This window comes from Porites lutea, chromosome 11 (assembly GCF_958299795.1).
Source record: "Porites lutea chromosome 11, jaPorLute2.1, whole genome shotgun sequence".
Lineage (NCBI taxonomy): Eukaryota > Metazoa > Cnidaria > Anthozoa > Scleractinia > Poritidae > Porites > Porites lutea.
This window is the reverse complement of record NC_133211.1, coordinates 27,596,051-27,613,952: the sequence shown is the minus strand read 5'-3', so window position 1 is coordinate 27,613,952 and position 17,902 is coordinate 27,596,051. Positions and strand designations below refer to the sequence as shown.

Here is a 17,902-nt window from a genome sequence, read left to right as displayed (position 1 = left end):
ACTGTACCTTTAGCAGCCTTGCATGATGGAAACTTTCTCTGGAAGAACTCCTGAAAAAAGCATTTACAGATGTATTTACATGGTTACATTATTATTTTTATGTGAACAGTGCTACTTTTCAAATTACAGTGTACCTGGGATGCTTTTTATTGCACCCCTTTTGCTAAGTTTCTAAAGGAGGGATTTCCTTGTAAGCAAAAAGGAATCCTCTTCAGAAAGCCTTTAGTGTATGAAGAGCTAATAAATTCAAGAAAAGTCTGATGTCTATAAAATAAAATAATTTTATTGACCATCACTTATTGAGCCCTGCTACATGTAACAAACTCCTTAGTTCTACCAAAGTACACAAATTGTTTTGTTTTCTTTTGTGTGTATGTGTTTAACTCCAGCAGGATTAGAAGAATTGGTCAGAGATTCCAAAATGAGGTACAGCTGTACCTGTGTGAATATCTATCCAGGGGTTTCAATAAGAATTGAAGTGGCCAGCAGGGGGGGTGTCTGGGGACAAGCCACCCCAGAAAATTTTGAAATTTCAAAGCCCTAAATTGCGATTTTCAGTGTTCTGGAGACTAAATTGAGGACAAAAGAATGTTCAAGCGTTCAAAAATGTTCAAGCTGCATTCAAGAAAGTGTAGCTTTCATTCTACTTTTGATTTATCAGTCACAATCAATTCCTGCAAGCAATAAACAAATGATGAAAACTACATTACCTAACTTAACTTTTGCGCATTAACAAATTCTGCGTAAACCTATAAAGAAACTTGGGAAAATTGACTGAAATAATTATAGTGTTTGCATGACCAAGGCATTACGTAAAACCAGTGGAAAACCAGTGGGCACATCACACACATCATAATTACATTCCCATTCAGATTTTACGATATATTTTTTGTTTACAAAGTTATTCAAACTAGTTCCTTCTTCTTTCTAAAAAAAGTAGCCGACTTCCACAAGCAAAGTAGAGAATGCATTTCGTTGGCCGTCGGTGCTTATTGAAACCCCTGTCTATCCTTCCTGAATTTGGTGCTAATTACTAAACTTAACATAACCTAACTAACTTGAAGTGAAAGCAAAATGGTCCAGAAATGCAGGATCTGCATTGCTCCATATTGCATAAAAATGACCACACCCATCACCAAAGGGTTAAATGTCACTAACAGTGTAATAGTTGCAAGATCCTACCTTAAGGGCATCATCAGTAACATCAGGAGACAAATCACCCACAAATATTGAATACTCTGGTCCCCTGCATTAATGAAATGACATAATGATTAAATTCACATGCGTAACATACATGGATTGTAATGCTTATACTCTATCTTATTTACACTAGTAATCACAAATCAATAAAGTACATGTATACATGTATGGTTGAGATTCCAATTATAATTTGTTTGTGACATCACATGGTTTTGAGGCAATGGAGAATGTGTAAAACGTAAATCTGTGTAACAGAGAAATCTCAGATATATTTATCATAGCATACTTTCACGAAAACCAGCTGGAACCAAACTAAGGAAGAAAACTGTTGAATTACTCACTGTGTGAACGAATCCTTGCCATATGTGGCCCAATTTAATTTGAATCTCTTTATCTGTAAAATTGGAATAGATTAAGGTTAATCATTTTTAAAATTATAAATTATCTTAAATTATGCTCCATGTAACTTTAACAAAAAGTCCATTCCACTCTTTTTTTGGCATGGACACACATGTACAGTGTACAGTACATATACCAGAGCACCAGAAACACAATACTTGAATAAAAAAGTACATGTATAGTCCACAGTCCTGGCCTGAGGGGAGGGGGTTCAAACTAAAGAATCTTCATGGCGAGAATGACTAAGGTTGTATTCTGGGACAACAAAATTTAAAATATCAAAAATGACTATATGTTATACTTAGTGCAAACTATGCTTTAGGAAATGACCATATATACACTGTATACTAGCTTGCACTTACAGCTTTATTTGTTTTAATAAATACTATACATACAGGATTGCTCCCAGGAATTGGCAAACCACTGAGTTTAGTCATAACCTTCTGTGAGACTGTGTAGTCACCAAAGTCAACAAAACAGTAACCAGCTGGAGACCTGATATGTGACAAATACTTGTTAGTAAACACAACAAAGTGGCCTAGATGTACACACTCACTCTCTATACAACTTTACATACAGTCAAACCAGCTCCACTTGTGACCACTTATCGTAAGTGACCACCTCCCACAAGCAACACCTATCCAAACACCAAAATTTTCGCGCGACTGTTGCAACCTCTCATTAACAACCACCTGTTGGACATGTAAGCAAACACTGTAAGATCCAAGTGTAACAATTTTTCCATAATTTGTTTTTCCTTTTCACAAAATATAGTTCACCCTATCCTTTTGTTTAGATTCTTTGTGCAAATTTAGGTGTTAAGTTATAAGTTTATTTTTTTTGCCAGGCCTGGATAGCATCTCTTTGCTTTCTCATCTTCGTTAACTAGTGCCTTTATTACTTTTTTTAGTTTTCTTTTTTGCACATTCAATAAGTATTACATCTCAGGTAGCTGTTAGGCACTAGGCTGTACAATATATTTTCAGTTTTGTATTGGTCCACTTTAAGTGCTTCTGTAATTTTCTACTTTTCTTCATGCTTTACACAGTCTGCTACCACATCAATTTTCTGCAGTAGCCATAACAATGTGTGTGTGTTTCACAGTCCTCGCTTTGTGGCAGTTTTCCTGTTTCTTCACATCAAATTTTCTGTTGCCGCAACATCTATCGAGCTTAGAGACTGCATTTTGAGTTTGACTGTTCACCTCCCTCTTTTGCAACAGAGAAAGCATGAGGAATTTACAGCACCCCAGTCTAAAGCTGCATGAAATGATATCTAGCTAAAGTTGTCTTAAATAAACCCTAATAAGAATGATTATTAATAATGCCCAAGAAAAAAGAAATCTTTTTCAGGAAGAACCACGCAATTTAATAATTCAAGGTCTCTCATGGTCAACTGGCACATTGAATAGTTTGATGTTAACATTTTGTTCTAGCTACATTTGTACAATCGGCGACAACATTGTTGAGACATTATACTCAAATAAGGTAACTTCAGAGAACAAAAGAATCTACACCCCTCCCCCCTCCTCTCCATTCAAAGTTGAGGTGTTTGTGGTTTTCTACAGGTAGCTTGAACAGCGGCACAAAATTGCATGGAGGGGATGGGGGCGGAAAAACTTTATTTTCCCCTTTTAAAGTTCGTAAAACATCAAAAAGCTGAAGCCCCTTTCCGGCAAAGTGTCTCAACTAATTTTGTAGCTACAAAAGACATTACCCGGTAGCTCTGTTTTTTATCATCTTTACTGAAATCACTGCTTCCCCCATGGCTGCAAAGGCACTACTGATAAATGCTTCATCCATGTAACTGTCAAGCTATTACATATAAAAAAACTGATATGTACAAAATAATGTATGTTAATTCAAACGCAATCCAATCCCCCCTGTCCTAGAATAAAATTTGCAGCAGATGTCAACAAATCCCGCACCTTGCTTGCGTATTTCCCCCAGGTTACCCCCAAGGATTGCCACTGATGATTCTATGGGCTCTTTATTAAATTTTATTTATTTAAAATTTAATTGGAGTTTTTCTCAGGTGGTGACAAAACTTAGATCATTCTCCTCTTAGGGGAATGCCAAAATTACTATACCACCCCTAATGTATGGTTCCAGAAAATATATCCAGGCCCCCTCTTGCACATGAAGGTAAATTCAAATATACAACTTAACTTTTTCTAGTAGCAGGAGAAAGGTGTAATGTCACTACATTAAGCAAAATTTTGCAGATTAGGTTACTTTGTAGGTAGTGTGGTATGCTCTAATGTTGGGAGATCAATTAATAAATGGAAAATGTTGCATAGTAACTGTAAATGACTTCGTTCTTTTACTTTATGATCTTTCTTTGTGAAAATGAACTTTTCTAGTGGGGTTGGGGAGTGGGGAGGGGGGGGGGGGGGTCTTTGTCACACTTGTGGAAATTACGGAGGGGTTAGGGGGTCATCAGCTCCCTACAAAAATGGAAAATCCAGGGAGGTGGCGGGGTCCTAAGTGAAATTCCCTCAGTAGTGGGGGTCTGGATACTGAACCACTCAATGTGGAGTTTGTTGATGAAGTAGCGTGCAAAGAAAGTGGTGTCCAATAGCCTGAGGCTAGTGGATTTTGCTATTGGGCAAGTGAATTCTGTTTTTAACTTGCCCAAAGTGCAAGTGATGTTTTTTGAGGAATTCGAATTACAGAAGAACTTTGAAATAAATTCCGCGAGTCAAAACGTTTTAAGGGCTAGTTGACGTGACATCTGGGCTAGTAAATGCTAGCTTCAGCTTCGAATGGAAAGCTGTAAAAATGATTTTCTTTACACCCTGTGAACGTCAATAAAATTCATTGATGTGTGCAAGCTTGTCTGTGAGTTAAGATCTAGAGTTACCAAATCACTGCTGTAATATGCAAGATATGGCTAGGATGATAGTTAAAGCTACATGTAGATTTAGGGTCAAAAGCAAAGGTTTAGGGAATTCACTCCAAAGTATCATGCCTTCCATGTTGTAACCTTCAAAGAACTGGGTAAGTAGATATGCAGTCATTCTGCAGTTAAGCCATCTTGGGATGAAGTCAAGGTGGGGCTAAGGGTCACAGAGGTGATGTGGGAATTCACTCCTTTTCACTATGATAAGTTGGGAGACAAGTCTACAAAATTGTAGGCATCTGTACTGTGTGCGCATGTACTGCTATTCGTCGTACTGCAAATTTTAATGCCTCTAACGCAGAGGAGAAATAAAGAGCCATTTCTGATTTTCTATTTTACCATAACATCTCAAAAACTGCTATCATAAACTTACATCTCCCATCCACAGGCTTGTCATGTTGAACGTGACCACGTGTCGAAACCCCAACGTCAGAATAGGATTTCAAATTAAAGTATTTTGAACGATTCCCTGGTCGATATAGCATTCATGTACCCAAATAATTTAGAATTCTAGTCGGGCTTAAAGGAGATCGAACAAAATTCCAAAGAATTCGACTTGACTTGAAAGACAGTACGCGGACCGTTCGACCTCGACCACTTTTGTGATGACTAGATCTTCGTATATGTTGCATGGAATGTACCACGACGAGTTGGACCCAGGCTCTGCTGTGATCGTTAGGCTGCTTCAAGATAAGCTTCAAGAGACCTTGGACCTTGCCTGCTCGTGGCAGACAAAATTGCGGAAGGAACACGCTCCCCACCCCCGCTACGATGGGGCACTATGAAAAAAACTTGCAGACAGACTTATATCTAAAAAAAATCAACCCATACAGAAATGAACAAACAAACAAAAACAAAAGCGCGTGATAATAGGAAGCAGCCGGAACAGCAGAAAAAAGCAAGCTTAGAAAAGAAAAGAAATGATAAAAAAAAAAAAAAACATGTATACACGGCGAACCAAAATAGATTACATAGCAGAAAACTCCTTGACCCCTTTTCCTGTTTTTCTAATGGTCTGAGCCTGAGGCCTTTGCGAACGCATGCGCGTATATTGGTCAGTCACCCTTGTAAGCTTGTCTCAGTTGTGCCTCATGCATACATACATCAGACATACATAATTCAGTTAGATGTTCACCGGCGAAGCCAGCCAAGACATTGCTCCGCTTGCAGTGAAGAAGCGGAATAAATCATTAGGTAAACTCAGGAGCCCATAACTGACTAAGGGCAATGTTTTCCCTGTAATGACCGAACGCACAAAGTTAATAAGTTATTTACACCTTTTGCTGTTCATTAGGAGAAAATACGCAATCATTTGCGTGAAACGGCGACTAATAGTGCAAAGATACGTTCATTAGCGCGAAAATATGAACATATGCTCATAAATAAGATTCAATTATGATTTTTGCATTTTAATCAACATTCAATAACACTTTTGGGTATCATATGCGTCATTCAAAAGAGAAAAATATACTTTCATTAACGCCAACATCAAAGTCATTAACACTATCTTGAAAGCCAATAGGGACAACTGACATACATTAAAGTGAAACACTATTCATTAACACTTTTATGACACTCTGCAATTCAGTAGCATTCCTGGACAACCTTAGGATGGATTAGGATGGATAAGGCAAACATTAATACGCTTGTACAATCAATTGAGTATTTTTTACATTTAACATACGAAATGTGTACGTAAGGGGCGCGAATGGCCAAATCTATACGTAAAGACCACCGATTTATCGGGATCCACTTTTTCCTCGCCCGTGCCAGAAAGTCACAGAAAATCCGACACAGTATTCAATACTCCAGCAGCTGCCGAGGATGCCATGGTCATAGTCAAATTTCGTCCTCGTTGGCCGCACACTTGGCAATATGCCCTGCACTCCCTGTAGCGCCCCACCATGACTTCTGGCCGTCTAGGGTAAATGTATAGCCGCAGCCGTCGACGAACACACAGTGGCGAAGTACGGCGTGATTCTTTAAATAAATTTAGACCAATTTCTTTTTTTTTTTTGGGGGGGGGGGGGAGGGAAATTGATATTGTTTAATTGAAAATAGATTTTCGTATATTAAATGTAAAGAACGCTCAATTGATTTGTACAAGCGTATTAATGTTTGCCTTAAGCGGATAAAAATTGAGCGATACAGTCATTTGACACTAGTCAGCGGGTACAGTTATCTGATAGCTATCCATAACATGGATGATCACTATCAAGTTAAACACAGATTTTATAAGCCTTGGACACCTAGCTAGTAATGCCATGTCAATACAAGAAAATCTTGCCCGCTTAGCAGCCAATCAGAGTGGGCGTACTATTGTAGCCATCAGGAGCCTATGGTCGTAGGCTCCTGTAACCACTACTGTACTACTGTAGTAATGGCCGCCGCAAGCTACCACCCACGAATCTTAAGTCCCAAATATGGGCAGACGGGTAACGTGAAACCGTTAATCGTAAACCGCAGTTTGTCGTTTGCCGTAAAATGACAACACCTCGATCTTAAGGTCTCTTATAACAGCCTACCAAAGCAGGAAATTATTGGCATCCAGAACGATACCCGCTTGAGAGTGCAAACCCCGAAGGGAAAAGAAAGACTCGAATAGTAAGATGGTTCCAACATAATTCTTTTAATTAGTGAAAGTCATCGGCCATCTGTTGGTGTCAATTAATTCTCTTTTCATTCTGCTTGCAATCCTGAAGGTGATGCAGCCGTGCAAGCTCACTGAAAGATGACGTGACCAGAAGACCACAGACAACAATTTGTCTGTAGATTAAAAACGGAACAGTAAGCCAAGCCAACGCTTGCCATAAACTGAATGAGAGTCCAACCAAAGACACTGGAAATATTAAAAATAAAAGGAATAAACAAGTCAGCTCAGACCTACAAGATCTAGTCAATACAGGTACAGCCTTTTTTTTGTAGAGGATGCGATCATCGATTGTCGAAAGAGAAAACTGATGAAGACTAAGACCTCTGAACCATAACCAAACAAGATAATATCTGAAAAAAAAAGTAGCTGGTACAAAATTTAGAAACAGATGAAATTTGAACACCGCTAGCGCAAAACTTTGATTACTGATGACTGCGTGGGCATGGCACTCTGATTCGTGGTTGGGACAATTTTTGCATTTTGCGATCTTTCATCTCCTATAAAATAGCTGAAGACAAGACAAGACAAGACTGGTCATTTGGGAGGAAACTTGGAAATCCCAGAGGCATCTCGTGCCCCACCACTGACATGTCGCGTTGATTTGTTAGTACACCGAAAACCTAACAGGGAGTTTAACCAACCACGGCGGCAATGGTAACGAAGACGTTCAAAAAACTGGAGTTATAATAACCAAAACAACAACTTTGCAAGGGCATCAAGATTTTTTCCACATTTCTTCGCCGTCACGACACGACTAAAAACGTACTAAAACGTGAGACTTTCCAATGTCATGTATAACAAAAGACATAAACAATAGACGACAAATTATTTCTTTCCACTTCTAAACTTTTTAAAGTTTAGAAACAAAACTAAAAACTAAACTTAACTAAACTAAACTAAACTTTTTCAAAGTTTAGAGAGCACATTGAAATGTGCTCTCTGAAGATTCAATTCCAAGAAAACTCGCGCACAACTGACTAACTGAACCAGTAGGAACTAACCGCCATAAATTTTAAAAGAACACGAATACACTAAATAATTGACGTCCCTGTTGCCGTTGGTCTCCGTACTTTGGATGCTTAAAACTAGCACCTAAACCAATGCAACCTTAGGTTAGGCATAATAAAGTATTAAAAGCAATTACAAGTGATGTCTTCTCCTACCTGTTGGCCCTGGCGTAAAGTAAAGCAAGTAGATCATGTATACACAAATATCCTGACCAAGTATGACCGAAGAAAGGATAGGCTGCGTATAAAGAAAAGCAAGATTTCACGATAGATTCACTAGAAATATTCTTCAGCTACAGGGGAATAGTCAGAATAACGAATTGTCCATGAATGTTTTGCACGTTCGTAGGAAAAAATTCTGGAAAACAAAATTTGTTCCGGGAAATATAAGGGACTTTATTTGGTTAACGTTTACAGAAACGAGGACCCAACATTCAAGTTAGATCTAATTTTCATATTGTGAAGTGCAGTAGCTATAGGAAACTATCTCTTTTATTTTGTTGTCGCGTATTAACAGAAAAACGTTCCCGTTTTTTCATTTGAAGTCAACCCGGCTTGGGTTGAAATGAGATATTTCCGCTTTCCAGGATGAGAAAAGGCCGTAAGGTCCTTGGGACGAGTTATAGCGCGAAATTCGAAAAACAACTAGAGCAAAGTTGGCGAAACACAAATTTCTAACTTTGGAGCCTATCATAGCTTTACCAATTCTTAGAGCTGCATCACTGGAGCTAAGTCGGACGATGCCATCCCGGCCGCCCTGTTGTAGAAGCTGCGGTAACCGGCTCCGAGTATTCACATGTTGGCTTAAATTTAAATCGCGCTTACCTTTTGAAAAAAAAAGAGATCTACTAAGGTCTAAGAAAAGATAAGAGATTTACTGAGGATTTAGAGGTGAGGCTAAACGATCTCCTTTGAAGAGGCCCTTAGCTTTTTTATGTATCTTAGTATCAACTCAGTTAATTTTTAAGACAGTAAATGGCCTTCTTACTTCCTGGAAAAAAATCTTTACAAGCCACCAGTTATCGACCACCTGCGATTTTTGATGAGCTCTCAAGGAACTTCTACAAAGTAAAAAAAATGACAAGATGACTGAAGAGAATAGTTTCCATCCGTTAACTTTCACTTAAGGAATAGTGCAGTCAGGTTTGTTTTTCGTAGTCCATAAATACCTGTAGAGATATGACAAAGGTCCTGCAATTTCTAAGCAGACAAGAAGTTGGATATGAAACATATATTGAGGGTAAAGTGCGCACAGTCCCATTGCAAATCCTACCCTGCCACACCTGTGGAAACACATATGAAATCATTCTTGAGAAATAGAGACGACAACGCGAACTTTTAAAAACCAACAGATTTAGATCAGCAAGACTATAATAGTTTTTTACGTCCAGCATGCTTTTTTTGTTTATATCTTGGCCGTCACTGCACGCTACGACGTGAAATTACCAAATTTCACGTTTTATCGAGAACGTTAACAACCTAAGATGAATTTCTCTTTCGAAATAAAACTTCCGTTTTCTTCTCTTTTCTTTAAACGAGTTACTTTCTTTCTAGAAATTGTATTACAGTACTGTAGTTGTTGCTCATCACCAAACCTAGTTCCAAGGGTCTCTCTTCTTTCTGGAAACGAAGCTGGATTTTGCTTGTTACGTTCTACTGTCAGTTGAAAATTCTCATGCTTTTTTCCCAGCCAGTTAGAGGTAAAAGCCAAATTAACTGTTACTAGTTCCTGCACGCTTCTATGAAGTTAGGGCCACAAATGCATTTCTCCTTCTGATCATGTTATGATTAGCCGCGGTCGTTCGTTGTGGATTCACCGCACTTACCTGAACAGCGTACTAATAAGTACTTTAGTCAGTATCAGTGTTTGTCAGTTAGTGTTTGTTGTTGTTGTTGTTGTTGTTTTTGCGAGCGAATGCTTTACCTGATTCTCGTGGCTTTCATAAAGTAATACAGATTTCATGAGCCAAAAAATACCTGTCAGTAGCAATATCGAGCAGTTCTCCAAATTTGGAACCTTGGAGCAAAAAGAATAAAAATTTAATTGATTATTTTCATAAAGTTACCAAGTAAATAATGCCTGTTTGACGTTATTGTTGCCATGTCCGTAGCTGTCCGTCCTCGTTGTTTAAGCTTCCTGACAACCAATTCAGTACTTGACGATTCTTTAGAACAAGCCATTTTCACGATGACGACATTTGACTACAACTACCACTGCGGTTTAAAAAACAATAGCCCTAATCTCTAATTTGCAAAAACCGAAGGATTCTGGTAGTACATTGTAAAAGACGTAATCGCGCAATTGTCCTATTAAACTCGAGCGGTATCTCTCTTTTACTTGACAAATTTATTGAAGTCGGCCGATCATTAAAATGGAATAATTTTCTGAATATTTTGAATTGACTCTTTTTTTGTATAAGGGACGCGTTTTGCTGTCGTTTCAGTATCATGAGGTTCTTTCTAACTACTTTCTGCCCTTACATTGTTTGAAGTACCTTGCTGCGGCTCCATCGAATACATCCAATATGCCATTACCAGTCAAATGAAGAGCTACAGTGACAAATGGATGACGCAGCATGAGGTAGAGGGCTGATAAATTAAGAATAACACGAAGGTAACCTAGAAAAAAGAAAGTTATTATCAGTACATGAAATTTATTTCTGAAAGAAATAAATGGTTTTATGCTTAATGTGACTGACTTTGTATGTAATTCCTCCAGCTGCCAGTAAGCGGGCGTTGCTGCCATCCGGGACATTATATGTGTGTTTTTAAGACGTGGAAGCGAGGCGTAAAGCCCCTCTGCTCACCGCAGCAAGAATAATAGAAAAAACATTTTCCCTCCATTCCCTCCCTTTTTGCTCCACTTTCTTCTCCCGGATGGCTGGTGTGCCCACACTTTTACTGGGATAGTCTTCTGGTGTATCTAGATTTTCCTAGCTTTATATGCTTAAATCAAATAAACGGCCACTCTTGTGGCCAAATTTATCACAAACTTGAATTGCATTATTTGTATCCCAGGGAACAGGTGCTCATCCAAAGCGGGTCTACGCCAACAACAAAAACTGACTCAATAATTACTATATTTAAAGGAAAATTGAAGCATATTAAATATTACAAAAGGTGGTCAATATATTTAGCCCTAAGTACTAAGTAAGGACAGTATTAACTCATCTCCTCGAGACAGGACCGCCATTTCATGGTCAGCAACATTCGAAGAGTCTGCTCCACAGCCGTTTTTTCAGTCACGTTGCGTGACGACACAAACTGTGAAGCAGACTATTTAATCGAGCCACTTGAGGTTCTAGCCTTTTGCAGTGTAAAAGTCAGCACATCTTCGTAATTTTTTTCAAGACCCTAAGTGATAAGTTTGGCTCCCACAGGGTTAAAACCGTTTGATCCACTTAACAGATAAGCACTCTTCAAGATATCCCTGTCGAAAGCAATGAAGGTCTACTTCAACTTTCTGTGGAAAATAAACTGCAATGTGTTTTTCTAGATAAATTAAAAATTAACGTGCCTTCCAATCGGAAGGCGCTTTCGGTTTATATGCTAGGTTTTTACGGCTTTCGTCTTGAGTTACACAGATCCAGAGCTCCGCATTCTGGATGCAAGACTGCGGTTTAAACTGGGATAAAACGATAAAAGCAGGGCAAAGCTTGACATTTTGTAGAGTACTGTGAAGGTCTGGGAACCCCGCCTCCAAAATGATTTCGAAATAAAGATGCTCAAAGATTCCATTTCCAGTACAGCCACTTATCCACTGTATTCAAGTAAAAAAAAATTTCACATTATAGGAAATCTCAACGCTTCATGAAATTAACGCGACTTTCAAAAATTTGGCTTGGGCTGCTTTTATTGAATAATACAATTTAAGAAGTTGGAAGCGACATTTTTCAAACCGATGATAATGACGAACAATACGTGGCACAATCAAGGAACTAATTTGTATTATATTTATTCGGGCAACTACGTACTAAATGTTTTGGAATAGTAAGGAATGCAAATTATCTCCAGTACAAGGTATGGGAGATGATAGGGACTTAAAGCCGCAAGGACTACGGAACGGGCCAGGTCGAGTACGGTGACCGGAAGTAATTTTTCTCCAGCCACCAGTTAATGCCTCAAAAATAGGGAGTTTAGGATACCACGACAGCTACATGTATGGCGATAAATGCAGTAAGTGGGCGACTGTGCAAGAGTATCTTTCAGACGAGTTAGGATCTGATTAAAAAGAGCGAGAAGAGCTTGAATTGTTTCGCTGGGAGAAGAGGGCAGAGAAAAAAGTTAAAGGGGCGAAGAAGAAGGTTCGCATACAGAAGCTGTATCAGAGATATAAGCCTTATATCAGCCTTTGGTACGCGTACTTTTTTCATCCGAGCCGTGCCAAAAATTTTCAGCCGTGTAAAAGGGGCTTTTGTTCACTCTCTGGCTTGGTACTTGGAGCATAGACTCCAGTTCCTTGCAGGAGCCCGTCATTGTTCCTTGCTATTTCATTTAGCGAAGAAATGTTGAGGATTTAAATTGATCACCGAGATTTATACTCACCGATTAAGTTCGGCACATAGTAATAAACTTTCATCATTGGAAATTGAAACTTCTCCAGTTGCAGTCCAGTCCAGTTCTTTTATCTGAAAGAAAAATAAACAAATAAGCAAATAAATGAATGGAATGGAATGAATGAATAAAAGCTATGACGGTAGCCTATTGGCAGAAGTTTTCTTTTTACCTTGCATTCCACAAAAAAGACCATTTTTCTGGAACGGAACCAAACGGAGAGGCCAGTTTGTAGATTTGAGGCCCGAATGGATCGACAAGAAACGTTCTTTTCGAGCGTGGGCCCTCTTCTGATCCTAGATAGGGAGAGTTCCTCCATCCCACAACCAACCTCCTCTCCTCCTTTGGGACACGTCCTCCATTCAGGGGACACAAAATTTGGTCCCGCAAAAATGTTCATATAATCTTTGTATTTGTTACCTCTAATGAAGGGACACCTCTATTCAGGGAAAGGGACACTTTGTCTGGGTCCCAAAACCTGGTTTTTTTCCATTCAGGGGACACCTTAGCAATAAACAAGTGACAGACCACAGAAATCGTCGATTCGTTTAAGTGTTCACTATAGTCACAATGGTGGCTTCAAAACAGGAATTAACTCACTTAAATCGATGTACTGCACTCGTGGGAATTCAACACACAGCATCCCAGAGATAAGTTAATCATGATTTTTTAGTTGCTTGAAATAATGACTGCAGTAGATTCCTTTAATAGCCTGCGAGAGCAGACGCCTTTTTCAGCTCTTATAAAAATATTTTATCCGTTGGTTAACCCCCGCCCATCCTCCATTCAGGGGACACTTATTGCCTTGGTCCTAAGGGTGTTCCCTGAATAGAGGTTCCACTGTACTTGATGGTCTGGCGCACGTCTGTCGGGTGATACAGTCAAGGAGAACTGAGGTTTGATTTGATTTGCCAACGTTTTTGTACAAGGTAAGAATTCAATACTGATTAATTTTAAGGTGTAATTACAACTGCAGACAGACAGATTACAAAAACCTGGTTACATGAATGCCAGGGATAAAGATTATCGGAGAAGAGTACAATTACTGTCTGTAAGAGAACTAGCCAGGAGATGAGTTTGCCGTTAATGGTTTGGTAATCAGTTTCCAGAGCCGTGACTGCGCCATTATGGCTAAAAACTGTTTATCAGAAAGTTGGTGCAAGGCATTGGATAAGCGAGACTCTCAGTTAGAGAAGAATTTTGTTACTTCCGTACAATTTTGAAACTAATGGCTTCGATATCCGGGAGTTTGACCATGTATAAAAAGTATAATACCATTATGGCTTCATGTATTTGTCTGAGTACAGGTGAGTAGATGTTTAGTAACGCCAGCCAAGTTTATCAACTGGATGAATCATGTTACAATATAGACCCCACACAACACACAGATGTCTTTCTTACGTAAGTGAATCACTTTTTTGCAAAATTTTGAGCCAAATGAGTTGCAGGCGTTGACGTTGGAAAATATTAAGAAATTTAGGCCGATACACACGAGGGGTTTTGCTCCCGGAGCATGCTCCACGCTCATTTTGCACGTGTCAGTACACACGAGGGAGTGTTTTCAAGTTCGCTCAATTTCCCCCGGGAGCTTGCTCCCAAATATTTAACCGGTTAAATATAGTGGAGCATTTTGCGGGGTGGAAATTCTGCTCCCGAGAATGAAGTATACCCATGAAATTGTTGGTACACACGGAGGAGCTTTGCTCCCGGAGCGTGCCCCTGGAGCATGCTCCTGGAGCGAAATCCCTCGTGTGTATCGGCCTTTATCTCCGCCCGCATACAAATTAAACTAGACTCGCCGAAAGGCGATTTTAACTAGGCTGCCATATCATAATACTGAAAAGCCGCCCAAATCGCCCTTTCTCCGATTTGCCTTAGTACTCTAATTCTCTCAATTTTGTATTTGAAGCTCCCAGCGAAGCTTTGGGTTCTCGAAGCTTCGCTGCTGATTAGCCCTCTCGCCAATGAGGCTGTGAAATGAACTTGTGTGCGAAATTCTCAAAGTTCCTGCTTTCGTCGGACGAGTCCTCTATATCCTGATCCGAAATTTAGAAATCCAAAGAGGCGTGTCAGAGAAAGAAATCATTGATCTTTAAACGGATCACGCAACGCCCTCCGGGTTACTGGATTAATCATTGATAGTGTTCATTTTTTGACGGAGAAATCGAAGGTATGTTTTAAATTAGGCACAAACAGCCCAGTTAAAAAACATCTGAGCGGAGAGTCGAACCTGGAGCATCTGGCAGGAAGGCCAGCTTTTAGACCACTGCTCCACGCCGGTACCAAGGGCAACGTTAAGTGGGAAAATTAATATATCTGAAAGTATTTTCCTGTGAAGCTCTGCCGATAGACTCTGTTTGAAGCTGGTGGAGTTGTATTTCTCATGGCCTTCAAAGGCATATTTGAGGAAAATCAGACATAATTATTTGTTGTTGCTGTTAACTTTCCGCCACCCTTTTTCCCACGAGTTTCTCTTGGATTGCTTTGCCTAGTTTGGAAAGAAGTATTCTATTAGCCTACGTTCAGTTGCTTTAGTTACCATTTTTGTGTGCAATTTGGTCCACGCCCACAAATTTCACGGTAGTTTAGAAACCGCTTGATAATTTTTCTTATGAAATTGACAATTCCGCGATTAATAGCCTGTGTTGCAGCCGAGCCACGCATTCGTCTAAACCATTTATATACATGTATAGTCCATATACAGAAGGTTTAGAGCGTCTGCGAGGCAGGCAAGAACGTAAATGATCAGTTTACATTGCCTCCAAGTTTCAAGGACATTGAAAGCAAGGAATGCAATGCAATTGGGCTTCCAATGTCACAAATTTTCCCCCAGATTTTATGTTTGCAAAGTGGGCATCCTCACGTTTTAAAGTCAGGGAGCTTAAGCAACTACGACGGCGACGACGAAGACAACTTTAAGAAACAATAGATTTAATGATCATAACAACAGCTCTGCACGTGCACCACGCTTTAAGCACATTTCTTTGACGTCCACTGCACGACTACCACGTGAAACCTCCTAATTTGACGTTTTATGGAGGACGTGGACATACAACGACGAATTTTTCTTCCTCTTTTTGAAACTGAATAAAATCCTTAAGAATTCAACTCCGGGAAAAGTCGCCTACACGTGACATATTGAGCGGGTCAAAATAGACACGATGAAGTTTGAAAGAACGCAAATTCATGTTTTTTAGCGACGTTTTCACTGCCGTCGTCGTCGTCGTTGCTTAAGGTCCGTAATTTCATATGAACGTGCACAACTTTAGCAAAACTGAAATAATTTGCATTCAAAAGGACCCTTACATTCTAAATCCACACGCGACCATGACCGTTCAATGAACCCCATTATTAATATTTTCTCAGGTATACACATTAAAGCATAAAAACAATAGAGTAACTTCCATATTTTCCCTACATTTATCGTTCTTTTGATAAGCCTCGTTTCCATGCTGAAACAAGGGTCTCGGAAAGGTCTCTCATCCTCCAGGAGCCCGCAGGGCTCCTGCATCCTCTTAATGCCGTTTTCAACCAACTTCCCCTACTGGGATTTTTTGGGCCGATGGCGCTAGAACGACCAGACACAATAATATTAAGGATAGTTTCCTGAGTCTAAAACAGTCGTAATTTCTTCTTTTGCAATTACTTCTAGGTTAACAGTACTTTGCTCCCGGTATGAAGTAATTTAAAAGCGTATAAAATCTGTGATCTGGCCACACAAAAGGGAAAACAATAAAGAGAGTCGGCTTTTGTTAGCATAATCCGACTATTCAAGATGAAAAGTACTACAGAGCCTTCATGGTATAGACTTCTGTTGGGCCTGTTGAGTATTTTAGAATAACAATTGAAACAATGAGGGATAAACGCATATCCAGAAACTTTTACCGACTGTAAAATGTCGCGAGAACAATTCATAGCCATTTCATTTGAAGAATCAGTATTAAAACATGGAAGCCCCCCGGGACTAATAAAAGGTCAGCCACGATTAAATCTACATCATATTCGAATAAACCACGAATACGAAATAATTAATTAAAAGCTCATACTAAAGGAAAAAAACTGACAAACAAAATACAAGCAACTGTGAACGCGTGACAGCGAATACATGTATACAACGCGAAGCCAGAAGTTGACCTTGAAGCCATCCAGCTAATGAAACACATTGAAATTCGGCTGCAAAGCTCAGCTTTGCAGATTTCAATATGTTTCGCTGGTAGAGTTGTGATGATCAGTTCCTCTATAGATTCTAGTTACGTTTTGCAGCATATTCGTTTGCGGTCTTTTGCAGTTAATTTTCAGCTCATAAATTTACGGGAAGTAAGACAGGGGAAAAAAAAAATGATAAGAAGACGGCTACCTTTAAAATCTCTTCCCTGATGGCTTAGGCTTAGTGATGAACTGCAGTGTTTTTAATCGGGGCCGAAATCGATTAAGAGGCCTCGAGTGACAACTGCGTCCGACGCAAAAAATATAGAAAAAGGAACTGGTAACGCAAAGTTAAGGACTGGAGTTAAACGAACAGTAAACACGGGAAGAAATACCTGCAAAGCGCTGCAATGATTGTGATCTGTTGTCCAGGCTGGTCGGCTGTCGGGGGCGGTATTCCGCAATTGCGCTTCGTTTATTCAAGGCCAACGTTCACGGCGACCATGTTGGTGCCGGTGGTCAAGAACAAAAGCACTTCTCTCCTCCGGGAACTAAACTCCATTTTCATGAAAATTCTTCGAGAAATTTTATTGTATTGACCTCCCAACGGGGCCACCTTGTCACGTGGTCGCAAACCAAGAATTGCGCAACTTCGCTTCCTGTGCCCCTAGAGCCACTCGGCTTAATTTTTGTAACGCGATGGAAAATACGAATTTTTCATTGGCTGAAAGGAATTGAATGCCCAGAGCAAATTTTTTAAAAAATAAAATTTACTGCGAATAAGAGACGACGACGACGAACTGCACCTTGAAAAGGACTGGGTCGAAAACGTCGTTCACTTGCTGTGGACGAAGAGTTTCCCATGTAAACAAAGGAAATGCGAATACTGCCCTCTTGAACCCGTGTGTGATTTACGTCGATCACGAAGGGATCCTTTTTCGTTAGGAACTGAATGCAATAGAGTACTAAAGTGATGACGTCATAAAAGTGAAATTTCTGAAATTATGGGATTTGTCAGGATATTCTGAAAGAACAATGTCCA

At 39.6% G+C, this 17,902-nt stretch overlaps 2 protein-coding genes across 4 annotated transcripts in view; both read right to left on the bottom strand.

Moving 5' to 3' along the window:
• The window catches only part of LOC140951999 (tRNA selenocysteine 1-associated protein 1-like), an 11,380-nt gene extending 6,296 nt beyond the window's left edge, over nucleotides 1–5,084 (bottom strand). For both annotated transcript variants that reach the window (XM_073401391.1, XM_073401392.1), the window contains exons 1-6: nucleotides 4,874–5,084; nucleotides 3,316–3,413; nucleotides 1,995–2,094; nucleotides 1,542–1,594; nucleotides 1,183–1,246; nucleotides 8–50 (exon numbers count right to left, since the gene is read on the bottom strand). In XM_073401391.1, the coding sequence (XP_073257492.1) occupies nucleotides 8–50; nucleotides 1,183–1,246; nucleotides 1,542–1,594; nucleotides 1,995–2,094; nucleotides 3,316–3,413; nucleotides 4,874–4,897 (382 nt within the window). In that variant the 5' untranslated portion in view covers nucleotides 4,898–5,084. The remainder of the gene's footprint in view (nucleotides 1–7; nucleotides 51–1,182; nucleotides 1,247–1,541; nucleotides 1,595–1,994; nucleotides 2,095–3,315; nucleotides 3,414–4,873) is intronic.
• Nucleotides 5,085–7,105: 2,021 nt separating this feature from the next.
• LOC140952632 (CDP-diacylglycerol--inositol 3-phosphatidyltransferase-like) lies at nucleotides 7,106–17,478 on the bottom strand. 2 transcript variants are annotated; one of them, XM_073402068.1, is made up of 8 exons: nucleotides 17,256–17,478; nucleotides 12,706–12,788; nucleotides 10,642–10,779; nucleotides 10,138–10,177; nucleotides 9,330–9,443; nucleotides 9,149–9,221; nucleotides 8,317–8,398; nucleotides 7,106–7,339 (listed from the first exon to the last, which is right to left on the bottom strand). In XM_073402068.1, the coding sequence occupies exons 2-8, from the start codon at nucleotides 12,740–12,742 to the stop codon at nucleotides 7,164–7,166; spliced, it is 660 nt and encodes a 219-aa protein (XP_073258169.1). In that variant the 5' UTR covers nucleotides 12,743–12,788; nucleotides 17,256–17,478; the 3' UTR covers nucleotides 7,106–7,163. The 2 variants fall into 2 exon arrangements, with proteins under 2 accessions (XP_073258169.1, XP_073258168.1); XM_073402067.1 differs by lacking the exons at nucleotides 12,706–12,788; nucleotides 17,256–17,478 and having other exon boundaries at nucleotides 10,642–11,524.
• Nucleotides 17,479–17,902: the final 424 nt, after the last annotated feature.

What these genes read in the sequence shown, in the direction of transcription:
- LOC140952632 (XM_073402067.1), bottom strand. Translation starts at nt 10,915, where the DNA reads ATGTCCCGGATGGCAGCAACGCCCGCTTACTGGCAGCTGGAGGAATTA. An exon ending in CTCGATATTGCTACTGACAG is followed by an intron (nt 9,444 to 10,137) that starts GTATTTTTTGGC and finishes GTGTTTCCACAG; the next exon opens with GTGTGGCAGGGTAGGATTTG. An exon ending in CCTTTGTCATATCTCTACAG is followed by an intron (nt 9,222 to 9,329) that starts GTATTTATGGAC and finishes TTTACTTTGTAG; the next exon opens with AAGTTCCTTGAGAGCTCATC.